The following is a 22,593-nucleotide window of genomic DNA, read 5'->3' on the forward strand; positions in this document are numbered from 1 at the left end:
ATTTTCTCCTTTAATAAAATGTGGAAGATGTCACATCTGTGTGACCACTGCCAACATATGCCACAAGGAGCCCTGCTTTGACTCCAAATTTCTCAGAATGCAACACAACAGCCACAGGGTCACAACAGAGATGTCACCCCTACCTGCAAGGAGATGGGAGGAAGAGACCAAACCTACCATTTCAGATGCCTCTTTCCTCAAACTGCTCAGACTGCTGGACTTCTGCAGTGAGGAAGTTCTGAAACAACAACATAAAAACCAAGCTCAGTTACTAGAATTAAACTTGCTAAGATAAAGACACTCACAGGAATCAGCTTTACAGAAAGCAGCATAATACATGATGAGATATACTAAACCCAGTGATATTTTGAATTAAAATGCAGTAATCAGTGCAGTAAATGCAGTCATCAGAGCCCATCCAATTTAATGAGACACTGTAAGAACTTCCACACTGTAATAACTGCTGCTTTAGGGAATATGGATATGTGGCAGAAACGAAAACTATTTTCTCATTGTAGTCAGCTGATCACCTTCCCCCCACTGTCAAAAGAAAAAAGCAAATCATGTGTGCATGCACTATGGAAAACTATAAATTTCAAAGTATATTGACTACCACCAAATTAGAGATGCTTCACAATGCAACAGGAAGTACCCTGTGCCCAGATAAAGCATTAATATGAAAATAATGATCATGAAAGCATGGGACACGAGCAGAAACCAACCATCAGCAAAAACCATCTTGGCTAGAATTAACTGACCTATTTCCATGTGTATGTAAAATATGGGGAGTGCCTTGGGGGGTTTCAAGTTGACCATCACATTTCAATATGTCCCCTGAACGGTTTTGATCATGGCACTTACACTGGACTATCACACAGATGAGTTTCAGGGGAAGAACCTGTTGATCTTCCTTCGCTGTAAAAACAAAAAAGATATGAAAGAAGGCTGAGACAGAAATCCTATGATCTCAGCCTGCTTTAATTCTGTTTTCACTTCAGCTCTTATGGTACTAACACATGGCAAATTTTCCCTTCTATGGCGGCATGTCTTGTAAAAGATGAAGGACAAAGGTGAGCTCAAGAGCCCCAAGAAAGCCAACTCTCACTGTAAGATGATGACAATACTGAACTATTCAGCTTAAATAAATGCAGATGTTCCAGCAGGATCTGCAGCAGCACAAGGAGTGGAGGTCACCATCTCCCTGTCACCACCCACAGCACAGGGCACTTTGCTGCAGTTCAGTGCTTGCTTTGGTTTTTTCCAGGTGAAATCCCTGCTGGTGATGGCTTGAGCTGCATGAGGAACATGTACAGCACAAACCCAGCACACCTGGGCTTCTGGATAGGATGCTTTCCTCAACTGGAACTGGAAAAATCACACATCAAATTGTGCTTGCACTGATGTTTCACATTGAGATTGATGATTGTTTTAAGTCAACAACATTGCTGTTTTAAGTCAACAACAACTCTGGATTCTTAGTATTTGGTACTCCTTAAGATAAAGCCAGGGATTTGGACGCAGAGGAAAAAAACCCAAGCACAGTCTTTGTTTAGCTTGACTCTGGGGTGCTTTTCTGTACTCCCTGCAGTGCCAGTGCAGGTCTGCAGGGATTGGGTTTCCTCCCAGGACAAGGAGAGTGCAGGATTAGAAATGGTGGTGGAAGGTGACAGCTACTCCTCACCAAGGAGCTGCCACTGGTTCCCAGCACGGGGACACCCCTGGGCGCCACAGCTCAGCCACAGCCCCAGGGTGCAGCCACATATCCCTTGGGTTTCCTGCCTTCCTCAGGTTAGAGCTGGAAGCCCTTTAGTTCTGGCAGTGCCTTACAACCATCTTTAGCAGCTGTGAAAAATGTCTGAGTGCAAATCACCAGGGCTGGCACAGCCAATGCCAGCCCAGCCAGGCCTCGATGATGCAAACCTAGGCCAAAATAATGATTCTGTGGCCTTCATTGCATTAGATCAGCTTCCCTCTCCTTCTGTTCATTGCCTGTGAAGCAGCTGGTACAGACCATGGGCGCTGCTACAACAGCCACCAAACCAGCCCTTGCTTACTCAGGATTTAATCAATGCACTTGAGGAACATTAGCTTAGTTTGCTGCAGCTAGCCAAGGGACTCCTGGCCTTGTTTACCTGGCTAATGACTTGATAATTCACAGACTGACAAATTATTGCCCTCCTTAAACATCACAGAAGATTTGATTTACAATTGAAAAATACATGGAAACCATAATACCTCATTTCACTGGCAGGCTCTGGCCTAGGGTGTATTTTCAGTCTCTCTGCAACAGTTTCTGAGCTCTTGGATGTTGATGAAAGGGAAGGGATTGAAATCTGTAAAATGCTGGTGTGGATCTGTAAGGAATTCTGAAAAGAATGAAGAATATGTGTTACCATCTTCTGAGCTGAAATGAAGCAATCATAAATGAAAAAAGAGTAACAGATAAACCCTGAAAAGAAGGATCTCAAATAAGGTTTCAAAAGTGATTTTTTCCCTGTTGTAATAGAATGATTTACTCCTTGAAAGATGGCACTGCAGATAAAACATGAATCATTGCACAGTTAAGCTATAGCACAGACAAAAATCTCACAAATCTCCCAAGGCTGCCTGCTAAATCTGTCTCTACCACAGACACCATGAAGGGTAGCTCACTTTTCAGGTTTAATCCTGTCCTCAGACACCCAGAGAAGACCAAAAAGCTGCTAAACATTTAATTTAATTTCATTTTCTTCATAGCATGTTCATGTTGTTTAAGTAAGTCAAGACCCTGCCTTGACTGGGAGCTTAGAGAAGAGATCTATAGTTTTATTACTGGAAAATTTGATTGCAAAAATCAGAGACTGGACTATAACCTATTTATCATTTATCTGAATAGATGCAATTATGATTGCATCCTTTTAAATACGACAAGATGTATTTAATAAGTTCCAACATATTTACTTCAAGTTCGTGACAAATTAAATGTAGCTCCTAAAGCAGCTATGTTTGATAAGAAAAACAATTTCTATGTCTAATAGAAAGTAATTTAGATCTGTTCTCATGATAAACACAGCTATTTGCTGTCTCCTGATCCCATTTGAGCATTAAGGAAAATAAGTTTAATTGAAATTCCTCAGCAGCTTTCACAAGAAAACTACTTTCTCCAAAAGGATATGAGACATTACAAAAAACTGTGCAACCCAGAAAAAAATCTTTTCAGGAACTTGAGTTTTGTCATCTGCAATATGAATCCAGCACAAGCAATGTTTTCAAGGAACAATGGCATTAAATAAAGAGAAGAAAAAAAGATACCTCTTCATGAATATTCACGTTGAACTCATCATGGATTGGAGATGCTGTTACTGGGGTTGGGGATGGGCTTTTCTCTGGGTCAGTCAGACTTGGTGTGTCCAATAAACCCATGGAAACAGACCCTGAATTCAAGTCTTCACTTTCACTTTCCTTGCCTGAAGGGAGAGAACATGGAACCTTGTTGGTTTTACAACCCTTGCTCCCACACAAGGTGCAGCCAGTGTGCTCAGTTATGGGCCAAAAATGGAAGGATTTGATTGCTGGGCTTTTTTAGAACAGACTACAGTAGGAGAAAGGGAGTCATGGCCAAGTGTCACTTCCCAATTCAACCACCACAACACAGCAGGGTTGGAACCGAGGGAGGTCAAAAAGCCCAGCAACCACCCTCAGGGCATTTAGTGGCATCAGTTTCAACAAGCTGAATGAACTGGAGTACTTCTTTCCTGTCTGTTCTGGAATTTCATTCTAAATACTTTGTTTCCCTTATTCACTAAGGAAAAGACCAGATGCTTGAGTCTGCCTGAAATTTAAGATGTCTCTGTGGCATCTTCAAGGTACCCTGAGGAAAAATGCAGCTCACTGCTCAGGACTCTATCACCAGCCTAGAAGTGACCACATCAGGTCTGCAGCCTGCCACAAACTCAGTGTGTCTCATTTAGGTACTGCTGAAGCCCACACCACCACTGGTATCCTCTGTTCCTTCCACCCTGGATGCTCCTGAACTGCCTCAGTGCTACCAAAAGGCTTGGACTGGCTGTGAAAGACAGTACTTTTGAAAAGGTGACCAGAAATCCAGTGCTCATTGCCAAAGGCCTGAGGCAAACACAAACCAAAGTCTGTTCACAGCAAAAACCTCTCTTGGCCATTTTTCACTGCCTGAAATCTCTGTCCATGCTCCAGGAAGTGGCCATGGATCACAGTTCCCAGAGAATCAAGGTCTGTTCTAACACCCTCTTCTTCTTGAAGGCACAGCACTGCAAGAAAAGGCAATACCCATTTAAAAATTGCTCTCCCTTCAACACTCAGCGTGGTGAGAACCCAACACCACAGAAATATATATTTTGCTTCTTCCCTCTAGTTGAGCTATTGGCAATCTTCACTCTCTGAAGGGGTCTGGAAACCTCCACCAGTCTTAGAATACATGGAATGGGCCATTACATGTTGTGGTATAAATACAGCTTCTGCTTCAGCCACACAGTTAATCTCAGCACCACAACACACCTGGAGTTTAAATGACAGCAGTGCTTCATTTTTTTTTCTTGGTTGTACAATACCTTTTTTACCTTGAGCCAGTATCACCATGTCTTGGACTTTCTTGTACCTATTCAGAGATTGCCGAAGCTCTTCTATCTTCCGATCCTAAAATAAAAGGAAGTTGTGACTGTGCTTCCTCCCCCAGAAATAAGAAGTACAAATACTAGATCCTTTAGTTTAACTGGCTGTGAGACTAAAAGAAATGGGAAGTGTGGATGGGACAGGACTCAGAATGCTGAGAGGCTTTGAAATATCAAAAAATTGTATTTAGCAAAAACTATCATCTGATTAACCAACAGAACTGTCCCAGCCTTGAAAGTGGATTTCAGCTCCCCTGTTAAGTCAAAGGCAGAGCATAATAAATTTGCCATGTACAAAGGATTTAGGGCTTTGGAGATCAAAAGAAAACATCCTACAAAATGCACATGCATATGAAAGAACACAACCATGTATGAAAATAATTCATACTTCACAGAAAAGCCCTTTTGGAAATGCAGCCTGTGATTTGGCACTTGTATGGAGCTCTTTGCATTTGCAGAACACAGTGCAAAATTAATCACACTGAATTCAACAAAACAACAGTGTAAGGACTCTGCACAGATCCTGTGCACATGCACAGAGCTCATAAATGCTCATAGCCCCTTAAAGGCACTGCAGTGCTTCTGACTGCAGAAAATCATCGATTTGTACAGACCTGATTTTTCTGACTGCAGAAAATCATTGATTCTTACAAATCTGATTTTTAACTGAATTGTGAAAAGCTCACACATGAAGGTTTTCTTAGAGATTTAAATCAATCTGATGAATGATTACTGAAAAAAATAATGACTTTGCTACCTTCTCTTCATTTGCTGCCATTAGAGATTCTACCGCCTTCTTCATTTTCTGTACCTCTATATCTAAAAACACAATACAGTTCTCCAAGTCAATTTAAGTAAGTGTAAGGAAATAAGAAAAGTAAAATACCTAGAAGCAACTCAGTACTATCTGAAAGTAGATTTACAAGTTTACAGACAAAACATAACCCACTTGAATTCTATTTTAGATGCAAACACAAAGAGGAAAGCTATTTTTCTCCAAAACCTCTTCTCTGTCATTTTTATCAAGGAAATGATGAAATTCAGGAAATTTCCTTCCTCCCCCCACCCCTCTCCAAGCCTTAGAAGAATGGAAAACTCGAGAGTAAAACTACTGCTTGACTTCCACTATCTCCATCTTTCAAATAACCAAATACCTGCAAAACAAGAAGTTCAAAATAAAATAAATACTACATTTGGAATGCAGTGAAACACGTCCTCATTACAACACTCAACGACCACCCCAAATGGCATCTCACAAACCCACTCGACAAAGCCATGGGATTAATGGATGTGATGAAGGAAGCACCGTGCAGTGATGCTCAGCCCTAATCCAGCATGGATGGAGGAATGAGGAGGGCACAGTGGAATGATACAGGTACTTGCTGTGATGAGCAGTCATGCTGGAATATTACATTGCAGTTCAGACCTGGGAAAGGTTCCTAACACAGACAACAGTGTTCTGTGCTTCATCTATAATCCTTATTTATCAAGAAGTATGAATACATGGGAACATGTATGTTCTGGAGGTGTTCTGGACTAGGAATTCAAAAAGAATGGAAATATTCTCCATTTTTTCCTGAAGATCTACCTTGCATAAAAGAAGTAAAATTCAAATTTCAGTACAAATGTAGGCAGGTGGCCAAACTCACAGGCAAAAAAGCCTTGTTTCAGCTTCCTAAAAATTAATGGAAAGCAAACAGAGCAGGAAGAACATTCTCCTCCTTAATGAAATGCAAGAAGAAAAGAAGCTGCCTGGCTGGCTTTCTAGATGAAAGATGTTTAGACACATCAGGCTAAACCAGCAACTGATGCAGTTCCAGTGATTTTCCCTCAGTTATGCTGGCTGAAAATCTGGTCTACTGGATTGCAGCTGCATTTCACTGAGAGGCAACTGCTTTGTGAGCCTTCCTGAGACCCAATCTTCCTTTATCTATCAGACTTTCTTCAGGAAACTTTGTGTTTCAAGTGTGATGTACTCACCCTTGCTCTCCAGTTTTACTCTAAGTGTAACTAAGGGTTATAGATGATGCAACCTAACAATGTTTGTTAAAGCAGTTTTGCACACACATGCAGAAAGCTATTCTGGAAAGCACTTCTGGAACGTAAATGCTCATGGAAAGACACCAGGAACCTTACTTTTATCTTTGAGCTTCTTTTTACAATTTTCATCTGTGCAGGGAAAATCCATTGGATTGGAAATTAGCATGAAGGTTATGACATGAAATAACTTTTAAGACATTATTGATACTTAAGGAATCAACTCTTCCTCACTTCATTCAGCTAATGAGGCAGATAACTTGTTATCTGCAAACAGCATTTTTTATTATCAGTCCAAGGCAGATAAAAGATGTTTCATCACAGCAAAAGATCTGCTGCTGAGCTATACTGAAAACTATAAAGCTGAGGACCAGAGGGTAATGAGAGTTCAAGTAGTTCCCCAGGGAAAGAAGCCCTATATAAGTAGTCATGACTGCAATAAAGTCAGACCCTGTTCACATTCAAATGTTCTTTCAAAAAAATGGAACCACAGTTCATTGTGGTCACTTTCAGTGATCTTAGGCAGTGGTTTTGAAAACACCATTTCATGAAATAAAATGTGATAATCTACACACAGCATTTTCCTCCTCAGGTCAGGGGAGGAGACTAATCTCTTGTGCATTTCTTTTTCTAAAAAACATACTTTAAAAGCACAATCTTAAAATCAGCAATAACTATCAGTAAGATATATTTAGAATTGAAATGGTTATCAGGTCAAAAAAGGCTGTGGAAAACTTCTGTGATGTTTTAACCAAAAATTTCTGGTTTTAAGTAAGATAAATCCTCAATCTAAGTTTCCCTCAAATAAATACTAATTCAGTTTCTTCTTTACAAGCCAATAAAAGAATTACCCAGCATGTAAAATTTTTGTGCTAATTCTTAATTAAGATTTAGACTTAACCAGTACACAAATCCAGAATCAATCCTTGATTTCACCTACTCACAGCTAGGTCCATATCATACTTTGGTCTGTAGTATGGTTTTTCCCCTTGCTTGCCAGGAAGTTTCCTTTTCAAAACAACGTTTTTGGGGCATTTGTTGAAATTAGTTAAAAAATTCCTCAGCCAGTACAACCTGGTTTTTTTGAGGCCCCATGCAAGCTACATAAGGAGCTAATTTGGGATTTTTTGTCTTGTTTAAATTTGATCAAGAGCTTGCTGTGACAGTAAGTTCAGCACTTGCATCGTCAACACCCTCTAAATATATTTCAAGAGGTAAACATGAAGACAAAGTTTAGAAAAAGTGAAGCTTTTATCAGTTATTTCCTGTATGAGGAAACACGACCTCAGATGAGGTGACTGAGGAGGACACAGTGACAGAGCCTCCCTTTTCCTTACCTCTGTCCAGTATTTCAATTCCTTCTCCTTTCAGCTTGCAAACCAACTTTTCGTGCAACCTTTTCACCTCGGCTTCCTTCTGCTCTAGTTTGTCTTTCAGAGCTGACAGTTCATCCTGTAAAGACACAGAGCCACTCAGTGACAGCTTCCACAGGCAGCTGACACGTTTCCACAATTCCCTCCTAGGAAGCACAGTGGACACATCCTCAGCTGGTGGAAATGCCTGAGGTCCCCTGACATTTAACACTGCCTGAGGATGCACCCACCAAAGTGACTCTGAACATCCCAACAGATCTTTGAGCTCATAACAGAGCAAAATCAGGGGGCCTGTGGTCTGAAATTGTCAGTCTTGTGTGTAATTGGAAAGAAATTTCACATCAAAATATAAAGAAGAAAGAGCAAAAGGGGGAAAAAAAAAAAAAAAAAAAAGGCAGTTTTCTTATTTATTTGACCTTGCAGAGATAGAAAAAAGTGCAGGTGACAAAGCTGAATGCTAACATTTCCACACATTTCTTTTGGCATTTTGCATGTTCGAAGCTGAACAATTCTGAAACTGTGCTTATAGCAGGCTGAGGACAGTTTCAGAAATAACCACTGCTTCTATGGAAGAAAAATCACTCACAACACCAGCAAGCACATGGACACATACTGGAAAGCAGTTCAGACAAAAACGTGGTACCTCTGCCACAGTTTGGGTTTGCTGATCAAGCATTAGGAAAGAAAGCTTGGAGCTGAGATTCTTGGGAATAGGACAGATGGTGTTTGGGGGAGTTGGGGTGTATTAGAAAAATGCTGTCAAGTTTTAACTTAGATCTAACCATCTGCACTAGCAAGTGACTGGCACAGATCCATGCATTTAACTTTTTAAAATTTGAGTCAAATCCTACCCAGTTTAGTAACATGTTTCTTTGATGTCCGAGGATATCTTGTGCAACAGCATCATCAAGACAGGACCCTCACTGCAACTGTACCCAACACTGAAAATTTAATTTGTTCAGTTTGTAAACAAAGCAAAACAAGGCAAGACTCATCATTTTGGCATTTACAGCTTCTAAATGACGTTTTAAATCTGTAATGGAATAAACCAAACTGGAATACTGTGGTTTAGGTATTTTCCTGAGCTACCCTCAGAAGATCTGTTGCAAATACATAGTCATGTCTGCAACCCAAACTATGGCCCAGCTATGGAATCTCCTGAAACTGGTTCCTGTTTGCTCTAAAGCATCATTAAAAAAATAGATGAATCTTAAAATTGTCAAGAAATCAAAGCTTTTTTCCACAACAGTGGCTGGGCAATAATTACAATTCTCCAGTGCTGCAAGTTGGCACTGATTATGATGGGATTCCTGCCAGTGTAGGATCCATGCTACTCCAAAACAAGACCATTTCTTGGTCACTTGAGAAGCTGCTGTTATACCCACAGGCAACTAGAGCTGCATGTGGCTGTCAATGTGTATTTCTTCCCCTGAATTAGAAACACGATATGCAAATTTACATGTGGGAGAGGGGACAGCATAAAAGAATCACTATTTCCCAGCTAGTTTTCATGAATACATTTTCTCTAAAAGGGTGATAAAAAGTTCTGTTTGAATAATGGATGTAAGCTACAGACGAGGCAATCTTCCCTTGGAAGGGGAGTGATTTTAACCCAAGTCTAATGCCATTATGTGTAACCTTTGCAAGGTTCAGAGCACGAAAATCCTCTCCCCTGCAATAGAAAAGCTGTTTAGAAGGAACATCTACATTAAGAGCTTTCCACATCTAATGAGGAAGGGCACACTGCATATCAACACACAGCAATTAATGAAGGACAGAGCATGACAGCAAATGCAGGACACACCAGTGAAGGGTGGAACATGAAGGATTCAAAACAGGCCCGGCATTACCCAGAAACTACCACACCTTTAGCATCTGGCTTTTTTGCTCCATCCGCTGCTTTTCATACTGCATCTGACCCACTTTGATTTTCATGCTAGAAAGTTTGGCCATTAAAGACTGGTAACAGAGACAGAGGAGTGAGAGAAAACTAAAGGTAGAAAAGAGACAAGGCTAAATGGCAAAGAGAAGTTAGAGAAACAGGCTGCTAGAAATACTTAGGTGAATGCTTTCTCTTCAGAAGTGGTTTATTTTTAGCACAGTTAGGAGAAAATAAATCCTGTTTTTAACCTATGGCATACACCTTACATATTGCAACTGGTGTTTCTTGACATACATGTGAAACAAAGGTCTAAACAGGTAATAAATTTACTGTTAACAGCATGGTAAGTTACCCTGCATAAAAAACAATGCTCAAGCTGAAAACCACAGCATGAAATTTGGGAATAGCCTCTGCTGCTAAGTGAGAACCATGAAACTGCAGGGGCTGAGAGTGCTCAGGATTTTGCAGGGTGCAGGCAAGAAGTAGGGAAAAGAGTGAATTCCTAAAGCCTGATTTACGCCCATCCCTGCCTCTTCCCCTCAGCCTCACTTACTTTAGTTGTTTTCAGCTTTTTCTCATACTGGAGTCTTTCATTGTCCATTTCTCCCACCCTCAACCGCAATTCGTTTATTTCCTGGATCAAATCCTGAGTAGAGGGGAAAAAGACAACCAGAAACAACAAAGAAATTCAGTAAACAAAACAGAACAATAGCTGGGACTGTGACAACAAGAAAAGCAGGCAGAAAAGGGACTTAGCACACAAAACCACACTACCCAAATCCATCACTAAGTCAAGCAACTCAGAGCTTCCTAATATCCAGGGACCGAGTTTCTGTGTTACTGCACCAAATGTAAGAAGGCAGAGGACAAAGGGAGACATAAACTGAAGTTGTGTTCCCTGTGCTGAGAGCCAGGAAAGGCCTCCTACTCCTCTGTTCAGCTGCCTGGATGCCCAATACTAAGGATGGGCAATGGAAAACAGCGGCACACATCCCTCAATACGTAGCAGCCACATCCTCCCCACTGCAGCAGTCCTTCCCGCCCCAGGCTCACCAGCCATCACCTGAATTTTCAAAATATGAAGTGACTGCAGTGTAAAAATCCATGTTCCCACCACTTAAAAGAGCCCTCTCACTGAGGGCTCAACAGAGGAGCCATCACAGGTTTCTACAGGCAAAGGCACCTGTGTTTAAGCATCAATGGCACCCCTGCACCTGGGCTTTGCAGATTCAGCCTGACTTGGAAGAAACTCGGAGCCATCACCAACTCACATCTGAGCTCTTCAGGAGACCAGCTCGAACTCCTGGCCATCCTGATGGATCCTGCCAGGTTTGGGGGTCAGACCTGAGTGCCCCCAGCCCCCTTGGTCAAACAAACCCTGAGTTTGACTGCTCCACCAAGGTGCAAGGCACTCTTTCTCCAAGCCTCCTCATCCTCTAGGTCAGAGAATGGTTTGGGTTGGGAGGGGCCTTAAAGCCCATCCAGTTCCACCCTCTGCCATGGGCAGGGACACCTTCCACTATCCCAGCTTGCTCAGAGCCCCATCCAGCCTGGCCTTGGACACTGCCAGGGATGGGGCAGCCACAGCTTCTCTGGGCACCCTGTGCCAGGGCCTCAGCACCCTCAAATAAGGCACTTGTATGGTCCTTGTGTTTGCTTTCCTTCCTACATCTGAGGCAAGCCCAATCCATGTCAAGCAGGGCGGTACGTTGAGCTAACGGCTCTAAGCACAATTTTTCAGAGCTAATAATAAAATTAACAGAGATTTATATTTATAAATTAACAAGTCAGCAGCTGACATTTAGAGGGTATTCATGGGTCCCTGGTAACACCTGCCTTCCAGCCCCACACCACACTTGCTAAGCTTACAAGCCTCTGGTTATTATTTTGTGCTTAATGAACCTGATGCTAACAGAGCAGCATCTGTATTTCTTCAGAAAGATCCAAGTTCAATTATCAGAACTACAAGGAAAGTGAAAATACAGAACATTTTAATGCTTTTAGTAATTACTACTTCTAATCTATAACTTTCTAATTCAGGTACACCTGAAATTCCTCAACAATTGATTCGTTTGGGGCTTTTCTCTCCTGCAGCATGATCCAATGTCAAAATTTGCTGTGTGGTACTTACTGCTGAGGCTGTTGCCCACATATTTGTCACTTGAACCACGTGACTTTTAAAATGCTCAGTGGGACACAGAAAACAGAGCAATCTTGCAACCAGATTGGAGGTGGTGGTGGATAAATCACAAAGAATTCCCTGTGAGTGAGCCAGTTTTACCCTCTGGCTGCTGCTTCAAAGGCCCTGTCTGGCTACGGACTCCTCCCTAAATAAACGCCCTTGCAGGGTATTTTCTTACATAAACTCAGCCCAACTCAGACCACCCGTGTTCCTCAAGGAAAATAATGCTGGTGTCTGCTGAGAAAGTGGAAATACTGGAATCATTCAAAGGACAGAACAATTACAAATCTCTATTAAGTACACAATTAGCTTTGAAAAAGCTGTGTGTTTGTGAACATCTAGACAGCAAATCCTAGAGCACAAAGATCTAGTGAGGCATCTGTTTAGACAGAGAATGGGGAATATGAGCAACCAACCAAGCTGGAATGGGAAGTTGCAACGACAGACATAAGTAACAAATGGATAATATGAAGGATTGAATCAGAATGGTAATTCTGTAGGAGACAGTAGCTCCACAAGTTGTCAGACATCAGTTTTTTTCTTTTCCCTTTCTTTTCTCTAAATAAAACTAGAAGCAATATTCATACTTTTTCTTTCCTCATTTGGATAGGAATCTTTTTCCATTTCAAGTCATAACATGTTTTAGGGTCAAATATTTAAAACATTCATTTAAATACTCAACTCTTCTAAAATAATTGATAAACAGTAATATAATTAGATCAACACTGAATAAAATACTGTGCACTTCTGAATAAGTACTGTCTCCAAAATATCTCTCAGAAATTTTGTAAGGGCTGAGACCCTTACAACTAATTAGACATTCATATTTTCACTGAACCAAATGGAAATTAAGATATACTATCCCTTCCAGGGTTTAAGCCTAAGCATTTTTACAGCTATAAAGTGTTGAAATAAAGAAGAAAAAATATGATAATATCACACTAAACTACATCATTCTGGATTTCAAATGGAGGGAGAAACATTTTAGTAGTAGTTCATTAGTTCTGGCATAAATACAAATGATATAAATCCATATAGTCACTAATTACAGTAACTACTTTTTAAATATAATTTAGGTTATTTTTATCAAAGGCATTTAGTGTATTTCAAAGTATTTCAAACAGAATGGTCTTCATAGCAGATAAGCCTCTTGCAGTTTGTGGTGTACTCCCCACACCAGAACCATTTTTCTGGTAGCTCCTGTAGCTCCATGTGCACCTTCTTGGTATGCTGAGCTCTGCTATGAAGTTATGGAGAGACTGCAGTTCAGGGGGAAACAAAGAAAGGGGGATTCCAGGAGAACTCTACAATATTCAGTAAATATAAGGATAGAAATGGAGGAAGCAAATCCCAAAGCCCAATCACTTTTGTTACCAGTTCTGGAAAGCACAAGAAACCACAGGGTGTTTGCAAATGAAGATACAACAGAACCCAGGTCGGAGAGCACTTGCTCCCTGTGCTCATCTGGACCAAATCTTGCCTCCCCAAGGCCATTTACTGCTGGTGCCAGCTCGTTTATCCCTCATTTGGGCTCCTTGGAGTAAGTGTCACTCCACAGAGAGCTGCCTGCTGTGTGCTGTAATTCATGAAAGAGCCGAGCTCCGTGTGGGCAGAGTCCCAGGGGAGCTGTGAGAGCAGCCAGCTCTTTCACACACCTCCCACGGACGAAGGAGACCTCCAGTGATTCCCTCCACCCCTCCCCCTGCCAATTTCTGCAGCAATGCCAAGCACAGAGCCCGTCTGCACTGCAAAATCAGCTGCCTTGAAGGCCGTGCTGTGATCCTTCACATAACACCTGTTACCAAATTAGAGGGAAAGGTAACAGGAAGCAACATGAGTCCATCCCACAGCTTGGCAGCACCCAAGGAAATGTGCTGCACTGAAGGAATAAACACTACTGTCACTACCTAAAGAATCACTTTCAAATCTGAAAATGATCCAAGTCATTAGTTTTCAACCTGTGGACTTCTTTAGGTCTGCAGATTACTTCAGACAGGCCCAAAGAGCAATTCAAAAGGAAGACTGACTTTTGTTCTTGTGCCTGCAATACAAGTGAGGAATGGTGCTTCACTGGAAACTCAGGAGTTGGGAAACCACTAACAAGTGGAAAGGGCAATTTTGTCTCCTGTCATGGCAATATGGCTTCTTTCCTTCTAGGAAATGACATCTGGAACATCCATAATCATACAAACACCTGACATTTCAGCTCATTTACGAATCCAGAACTGGAAATTTCGTTCTGCTTCATAGGCAGACTCCCAAGGTATTTCTCATAGGGGCTCTATCATCCTGTCAGCACAGCTCAGCTGATACTTGGGGTTTCCTGGGTTTGCCCACGTGCTTTGAGGCTTTCTGGCTTCCAACATGACCAAGGTTCATCTACACAGACCTACAGCACAGAGGGAAATGCCTCGGGAGAGCACTGCCAGGGATGGCAGCTCCGCCTGGCACTGTTCCCGGGCTCCCTGAAGGCTGTGCTCTGAAGTCAGGCTTCACAACAGCCCCACACCGAGTCACCTCATTCTCTGTTACCAGCTCCAAAAGTTCTGTCTTTTACGGTGCTGTGTCTCTGCACACGGATGCTTTCTGCACCTGCACTGGGCTGAAACACTTGCCTCAGACATGCCTTACTCAGAAGGTGACAGTTTCATGTGGGGTCAGGAGAATGCAGTATGTTCATGATTTTATTTAACTCCAACCTAAATCCATCCCTCCTGAGACCTGGCAGCCAGAATCAAAAACTGCCTTTGGAAATCTTCCTTTGTAAAACCAGAGTTTAACAAAGAGGACACTTTCTGCTTTAAAAGGCACATGTTCTAACCTTAAAGAGGAGTCCCTTTCTTGCCTGGCAAAAAAAAATCCCAGAAAATGTTCAGGTAATGTGAAGACACACATAGCTTTCACAATTTATTCTGTTGGGGTTTACTCACCTCTGTGTCTCTGAACCTGTCCTCATAGTCCAATCTATCCTTCTCTACAGATGTAAGCTTTAATTTCAGAGTGGAAATCTCTGCCATAAGATCCAGCTTCTGAGTTTCAAGGGTTGTTCTGCTTAAAAGCTCCTGATTCAAGATAAAGAGGAAGAGAACGGAATTATTTACCCAAGAGGAAGAAATCAGTAATTTATTTTGACAGCTGAAGGTCTCCTTCATGGGGAATAGCATCACCCTTTTCCTTGCACTACCTGAAGCCCTGAGACACAGCTATTATCCACCTGACAGATTCCAGCTACCTAGGATGCATCTGGGATCACAGGGGCACTATCAGGGGCTGGCTGCCAGGATGAGAAAAAAGCCTGTCTGTCATCACAGTTGCTCTGGGCAGCAAGGAGCTGTGAGGGGAATCCACCCATCCTGCCAGAGGCTTTAATCTAAGGCTCTTTGAAGTTCAGTGGGGAAGGACTCAAAGGAGAGCAGAAAGGGATTCCTGCAGCATAAAGCAGCACTGACATTACTATGTACAAAGGCTTTAAAGCCAATATGGTAGAAAATTACCCCTTACTGAAGAGACATCAAGGGCTGCAACACCTTGAAGGGCACTGCTCTCACCAAAGTTGGTTAAGACAGAAGGAAGACAAGACAGCAAGACAGACATGGAGCTGTGAAATACCTGCTGCAGCATCTCCTCCGTGGCATTCAGCTTCTCCCTGTGCTCCTCCAGGCAGAACTCCAGATCCCGGATCTTTTCTCCTTGGGCCTCCACCTGGTCCGTAAGCACACTTACCTGGACAGCAGGGAAAAAAGGATGCATGTTTAGCACCTTGCCCCTGTGCCATATGTGTCAGCTGAAGAACTGTAGGTGAGCAACAGTGCTGCTCAGGCCAAAGATTAACTGGCACTGTGCAGGGAGGAGGAGGAGGAGGAGCAGAGCTCTGCAGTGGACACAACACTTGGCAAAGGAAATGGGAGAGAAGGGAAAGCTCTGCCCTCACACCAGAATTTCAGCCAAACTTCTGGCAGATACATAGCAATTCCGCAGCTCCTCTCCTGCCTGCAAGTTTTCACAAGGGGTTGCTGCTGCATTTTACTACCAATTATTATGCCTTTGCTGTGACAATACATTAACTCAACCCATTAGCTCCTACCTTAACCACCACATAAACCTCACTGCTTGTAATTTATTCTCCTTCCCAAGTGATTGCACACAGTGTACCATAACAAGCACTTTCCCCTTTTCAGAACAACAAAAGCAAAGGTGGTTAAAACACACAGCCAGAGGCTGGGCAAGACCAAGACAACACCTTTGAGACTGCAGACAGATTCCCATTCTGCCTTTTCTGAATGCATTTTTTCATTGTCAACAGGCTCTTCCTGCAGTACTGCTGGGGAGGAGGGTGAGCTGCCTGAAGCAGAGCTCAGTGCTGTCACAGCCCCTAGGCTGGCTCCACATACAGAATGCCCCCTGTGCAGTCCAAGGGGTGCCAGGTATTCCCAGCTCCAACAGCAAGAGGAAGCCAGCTGCCAGAACAGCCAGGGCCGACCCCGTCCAGCCCAGCAGCACACGAGCAGGACCACCAGGGAGCCACTTGTCCCCTTCTGCCCGCTGGCCAGTCCTGCAGCTTTTGTCACCTTTCCTAAGGACAGGACAACTGTGTTCTGATGCAGACATCATGTGAATGGTTCTGGGAAATGGTGATCTTAAGGATACACACGGATGGAAGTAGGTGGCTGCTCAGCAGACCTGCTCCGCTAACAAAATTCAAAGATAACAGATACACAGACAGAAGGGCCTTTAGATTTTCCCTGCAATCTAAATTCACACCTCTCCCTAATCTGGGTTAATTCTCAGGTACCAGCAAGTCTTCTGAACACTGTCCAACACATCACAACTGCAAACAAATTCTCAGAGGTTTTATCACATACTTTCAGAAAGTCTTGTGAATGCAAGAGTAGAAAAAAATAATTTGGGTGACAACTCACTTGCAGAACAAGAGATTCCTTATCATTTTCCAGACGAGCCAGCCTTTCTTGATAAACATCTCCATTCCCAGATATGTGCCCATTAGTCTGGAAAAGACAACAAATATTGCATAGTCAGGTATTGTACCACAGTGTCATGCAACGTTATCAACACACTTAATGAGCATTTTTAGTCTGCACTGTTTAAGAACAGACTCAATGTATTCTCCAGCCCCCTAAGGGTTACAGATCAAATGAACTGTCAACAAAGGACACACGACCACCATTCAGGAGAGGATTGTTCAGGGGCTTAAAGATGAGAAAGGAAGAACCTTCTGGTGACCCAGTTCTGCAAAATTCACTTACTGTGCATTCAGCATTTTGCTAACAAAACTTGGACTCATTGCTATACAACACTAAGCTATACTTGCAAAGAGACAAATACCCTGAGACATTCAGCAAGTGAAAAAAGCCAAACATACAATCTACAAAATGTGTATTATGCCTCATGCAAGTCATACACACAGTCAGAGACATCCTTTAACATCAGGCACATTTTACTGGGTATGGGTGAACGTCTGCACTCTAAACACATCTCTTTGTAAAGCTGCCTGAGGCTAAAGAGAAACAAGAATACATGTTAATGCTATCGGAGAGTTCAGAGGAATCAGCAACTTTCTTCATAATAACTTCAATGCTCTTGAGCAGCGGGAAGGATTTTATTCTATCCATATTCAAAGCTGTCTCAAAGCACTTCATGATCCATGCCACAATCAGATCTCGGCTCAGAAAAGCAAGTCTTGTTCCAATCATGGCATAAATCGCTTAGAGGAGTCTGAGAAGCTGCTCTGAAATCCAGGGTGCTCAGCAGAGACACCCAACAAGGTTGAGGGGGCCTGATTTCCTCCTGAATATGTAATGAAAAGAAACTGGGTGACTGATCCTCGTGCCCCTGTGAGCCTGCAGCACAACCCTGCCTTGAGAGGCCACCACCACTCAGGAGCTCCAAGGCTCCAGCTCCTGCTTTGAATCTCCCCTTATTACACAGCATACTTCAGGAAACCTCCTGGCTAAAACTCCTTTTCTAAGTTACATGTCTGACCTTGGGTGGTGGGAGAAGCTGCCTTGTTTGAGCCTGAAAGAATAAAACTCCCCCCAGCATCACTTAAAGATCTGACCTAAAGCAAACAGGAGGAGGTAAAAGTGTTTGACCTCACCTCAGTGCTCTCGAAATCAGGCTGTGTCCTGGCAAGTCTTCAATCACTAAGCAGTACCAGAAGTGTCTCTCAAGCATTAAATTTCACTTGGTGACCATAGTACCTCCCCCAAAATTTGCTCCAGCAGACTAAGAAAGGATGCTCTCCTGTAATTTGTACCAGTACCTCATGACAATGATCTGAATTACAACCCTGTACCTGAACTATTCAGCAGTACAACAGTAAGCCACCTGACCACCGAGACACTAAGCCCCAGGGCAAAATTCCTCTAAACTTCTGAGTTTGCCATATCTTCCCCTTGACCTCTACCAGAATTTACCTCATGCCATTCAAGATTAATGAGATCTTCCATTTTGTAACACTTTAATTTAGGTGAAAGAATCCAAAATGAAATAAACTTTTTAGCTGTTCAACTACTGGATTATGCCTCAGATTTTGTGACCTGAGTTGTATGTGAAAACAGAACTGAGGGTTTTGTCTACTTTTGCTGCTCTGCAGCTCCCTTGTCCTTTAGTCCTCCAGCACATCTCAAGCACTTACTCAGCCTCCATAAGAACAGCATCCGTATTTTGTAATATACAACACATTTATCAATCCAGTGCATGTGTCTGATGTAGGAAAGTGGTATCCATCCCTCACTACAGGCACCAGAGCTGCAAAGACACCCCTCCATGCTGCTGGGGCTAACATGGAATTCCTTGCCAAAGCACAGACTCGACTCCCTGCCTCCCAGCCACCTCATCAACACCCGAACCACTGACCCTCCTGATAGCTCCAGTCATCGAAACCAGACACAAAATTAACTAAAACCAAAGACTGCAGGAAGAAAATGTGGGGAGGGAAGTCTTGGTTTCACAGCACGATGAAAATGTCTTTAGGGTGCTGTGAAAACCAACGAGGTGTGAAAGCAGAACGTTAGTCATTGTGCACAGCATCTTGCCATGGCACCTTTGTTGTTAAACTCCGTTCACATTTCTCAGGAAAAATCCGCTTGGCTCAGCACGTCAGCCTTGGCTTTAAAATAGGAGCGTTTAGAGAGGGAGAGCTCAGGCTGCAGCTGCACACTGCCATCACAAAGAGGTGATGGGAACCCCAGACAGGACAAGGGCAAAGGCTGTTCTCCCACAAAACAAAAATTAGTGCTAATAGAATCACAGACTGGTTAAGGTTGGAAAACACCTCTAAAATCATCAAGCCCAACCATCAACCCAGTACCACCACCATGTTCATCACTAAATCATGTCCTCAAGTGCCATATCCACGCATTTCTAAATCCCTCCAGGGAGGGTGACTCCACCACATCCCTAGACAGCCTGTTCCAATGTTTAATAACCGCTTTAGGAAATAAAGTTTTCATAATATCTGACCTAATCCCACCCCTGGCACAACCTGATGCCATTTCCTCTCATCCTGTCAAACACTTAGGGCAGTCCATCTATTCTTTGGGAGAAACCTTGCAGACATGTCTTAGTTTTGCAAGCTGTGCGTACTGGGGTGCAAAGATATCTTTTCTGGCTATTGCCAGAAATATTTTCTAAAATCTGCATAAAACCAGACCTCCTGTAGCACACCAAACCCAGAAAATTCTGTGTGCAACACAAGAATTGTTTACTTTTTTGCCTTAAGTGTTGTAACTTCTGTATAATACCTGGGACGGACTCTTAATTTGAGGCATGAAAAGGCAAGAAAGCCCCTGACTTTGGTTTCAGTGGAAAAAATGATGATAGTTGGAGAATGGATGATAGAGAAAGACCATGGCAGCTATTTCCAAGAGCAGCAGCCTAAGCACTGCTTACAGTGGTGCAGAGACACAGGATGTGCAGGCACTGGACATACACCACCTTCCCAGATCTTTGCTCTGGACTGTCTTCAAAGGTAAAAAGGTCATTCCAGGCATGATATTCTTCCCAGAGAGATGGGGAAGGAAGAGGGGAGGTTAAACACATGAAAAGAACAGAGCAATGATGGTAGTGGGCAGGACTGAAGAGAAATGGAGAGGGAATATGCTCAAACACCGGATTTAGGAAAGCAGTGCATCAGGACCCGAGGTGGAGGGAGCCTCAATGGGAAGGAATGGGCTGCAGGGAGGTCTGAAAAATGCCAGCAGACCTGGTGTGTGCAAAACCTGGGTGAGCAACACTCGGTGTGCTCCTCAGGAGCATCTCTCCACCTGGGAACCTGCAACCTCCCCTGAGACTGAGCCCAACAACTACTCACCCTGCAGAGCAACAGCTGCTCTTTGGGGGGAAAAGGCAAGAAATAAAACAAATAGAGAAGCAAAAAAGAAAAGCAAATACTTGACTGAACAACTGCAAGCATATTAAGAGCACTTGGTAGCTCTGGGATCAAATTTGTATGATTTAAGTCAATAAAGGATTAACGTATTTTACTAGCTGTGTAAGAAAGGCTTTCCATTTTCCAATGAAGGCTCTTTTCATCAGCAACTTAAAATCTATCTTCAATTAATTAGATTTTATATGTGTTTTCAATTTTAGGGATTAATTGCAAAACGCTATATGGGAAGAGAGTGCAGATTTACCAACACTGATTTTAATCCTAAAAACAAAAGAACAACTGTCACAATGCCACTGAGGCTTCACAAAAGTTTGAGGTCAAGCATTTACTTAAAATGCCTTGTAAGATCAGACCCAGTGCACTTATAAACTCTGCAAGATCAATCCACAGCTAATCTGTTAAACACATGTGTATAGCTTTGTCTGCAATCATCTAAGTGTAAAAATCCATGCTGCTCTGGAGGGAATTATTCCTGTAGTAAGTAGATGCATCACCAAACTTTCACAGCTTGCCTGCCTTCAGTCTTTAATCCCTTTTCCCTGGAAGTGAGTTAGCATTCCAAACAGCAGGAAAGTTTCTAATAGCTGCTGGTTTAAACCTCCTAATAATAAAAAAAATAATTAAAAAAATCTGTTTCCTCTCAGTTGCTGAATTCTCCTTTCAAAACTAAACCTCATTTTTAGCCTACCACAGCTGATACCCTCATTTTCCTTCATTTTCTCTTCTGCTTTGGAGATGAAATAAGCAGCACAAATCACACTGCTCTTGCTGTATGTGCAGTTTGGTTTGTATAGAAGAAGCTGCCACTCCACAGCATCATTTCCCTGTACAGCAGGGAAACACTGACTGTTTTGACCACCACAGTCAAGTCAACAGTTGGGCAAGTGAGCCTTTCCCAACACCTCTTTCCTGACCATCTGGAGTTAAATTAGAGCTCATCAACATGCTTACGTGGTACAGATCATTACAATACACATTACCTATGCTCAGTTAAACAAAGCTGCTGCTGTTCTGCTTGTTCCCTCAGCTTTAGAGTCCCTTGCAAGAGGGTTCCTCCAGCCTCAGCTACCTCAGCATCATTTGGTGTGCTTTGGGCAGAGCCTCCGGGTTTCCCAAGCCAAGTATCCACCACCTGTGATACAGACCCATGACAGCTTTACCCTCTGTCAGCATCGATCCCATCCCAAATTCCTACTGGTCATACTGTCTGGGCTGGTGTGTAACCAGTTTGTGTGGGAGCACCCCTCTGCTCTCCCAAACCAGCCTCTCCTGCATTTCCCGCTTCCCTGCTCGGAATATTTGCTGCCTGATCCACACACTCCAGCAGCAGACCTGCTGCTAAGCTTTTCCTAAAGTTTACAGGTTACTTCCTCCTCACAGAATGAGAAGGGGGAAAATAAACCCAACCACAAACCCACTCCAAGCCCCCACATTGTATTTTAAAGGCTTCACTACAATAAAAATGAATTCTGAAAAAAAACCAGCTGAATACAGCCCTTCACTCTGAGGCATTTACCTGAAGCATTTTGTAATCATAAATAACACGCTGCTGAACAGGGAAGATGCAACCTTTCCACAATATCCCGTTTCCTAACAGCAGCCCAGCTGGTGCCTGGTACAAGAGAAGGATGAGAGGCTCATTCCCAGCGTTGCCCAGCTATGGCTTGTCACTGGGAGAAAAGCAGGAGCCAGCATAAGCAGAGATCTCCTTACCTTATTTAGCCAGACGCAGTGCCCGTGAATGTCCCAGCTATACTCCATGCTGGTCATGACTATTTTCATGCATTCACGGACGCCAGAAGCCGAGGCTGAAGGCTCCGGGCTCCTCTGAGCCGAGGTTAAGTGACAGCAGGTCCCCTCACCCAGCCAGGATGGAGGCGAGCAGAGTGGGAGATGTGGGAAGCGGAGCCCGTGAAGCAGCAGCGCTCCTCAGGCGGAGCAAGCAGCTCTGGGGAATTAACACATCAAAGCCCGGCAAGAAACTCCTCCAACCCAGCACACACAGGAGAAGGATGCAGGCAGGGAGGTGCAGAGCAGCATAAACCTGACCGGGAGCAAGGACAGCCCCACGCAGGTGGCGCCCG

The 22,593-nt window shown here is 43.1% G+C and overlaps 1 protein-coding gene across 15 annotated transcripts in view; it reads right to left on the reverse strand.

Annotated features, from left to right (window-relative positions):
* The window catches only part of PPFIBP1 (PPFIA binding protein 1), a 102,589-nt gene that overhangs the window by 17,292 nt on the left and 62,704 nt on the right, over positions 1 to 22,593 (reverse strand). For 5 of the 15 annotated variants that reach the window (XM_069003303.1, XM_069003298.1, XM_069003301.1 and 2 more), the window contains 13 exons: positions 17,019 to 17,105; positions 15,709 to 15,822; positions 15,030 to 15,161; positions 10,471 to 10,563; positions 9,902 to 9,994; positions 8,000 to 8,114; positions 6,762 to 6,794; positions 5,383 to 5,444; positions 4,566 to 4,650; positions 3,292 to 3,446; positions 2,236 to 2,366; positions 862 to 915; positions 178 to 238 (listed from right to left, as the gene is read on the reverse strand). In XM_069003303.1, the coding sequence (XP_068859404.1) occupies positions 178 to 238; positions 862 to 915; positions 2,236 to 2,366; positions 3,292 to 3,446; positions 4,566 to 4,650; positions 5,383 to 5,444; positions 6,762 to 6,794; positions 8,000 to 8,114; positions 9,902 to 9,994; positions 10,471 to 10,563; positions 15,030 to 15,161; positions 15,709 to 15,822; positions 17,019 to 17,105 (1,215 nt within the window). The remainder of the gene's footprint in view (positions 1 to 177; positions 239 to 861; positions 916 to 2,235; positions 2,367 to 3,291; positions 3,447 to 4,565; positions 4,651 to 5,382; positions 5,445 to 6,761; positions 6,795 to 7,999; positions 8,115 to 9,901; positions 9,995 to 10,470; positions 10,564 to 15,029; positions 15,162 to 15,708; positions 15,823 to 17,018; positions 17,106 to 22,593) is intronic. The other 10 variants (XM_069003310.1, XM_069003305.1, XM_069003309.1 and 7 more) reach the window with 7 other exon arrangements.

This window comes from Aphelocoma coerulescens, chromosome 1A (assembly GCF_041296385.1).
Source record: "Aphelocoma coerulescens isolate FSJ_1873_10779 chromosome 1A, UR_Acoe_1.0, whole genome shotgun sequence".
NCBI classification, from domain to species: domain Eukaryota; kingdom Metazoa; phylum Chordata; class Aves; order Passeriformes; family Corvidae; genus Aphelocoma; species Aphelocoma coerulescens.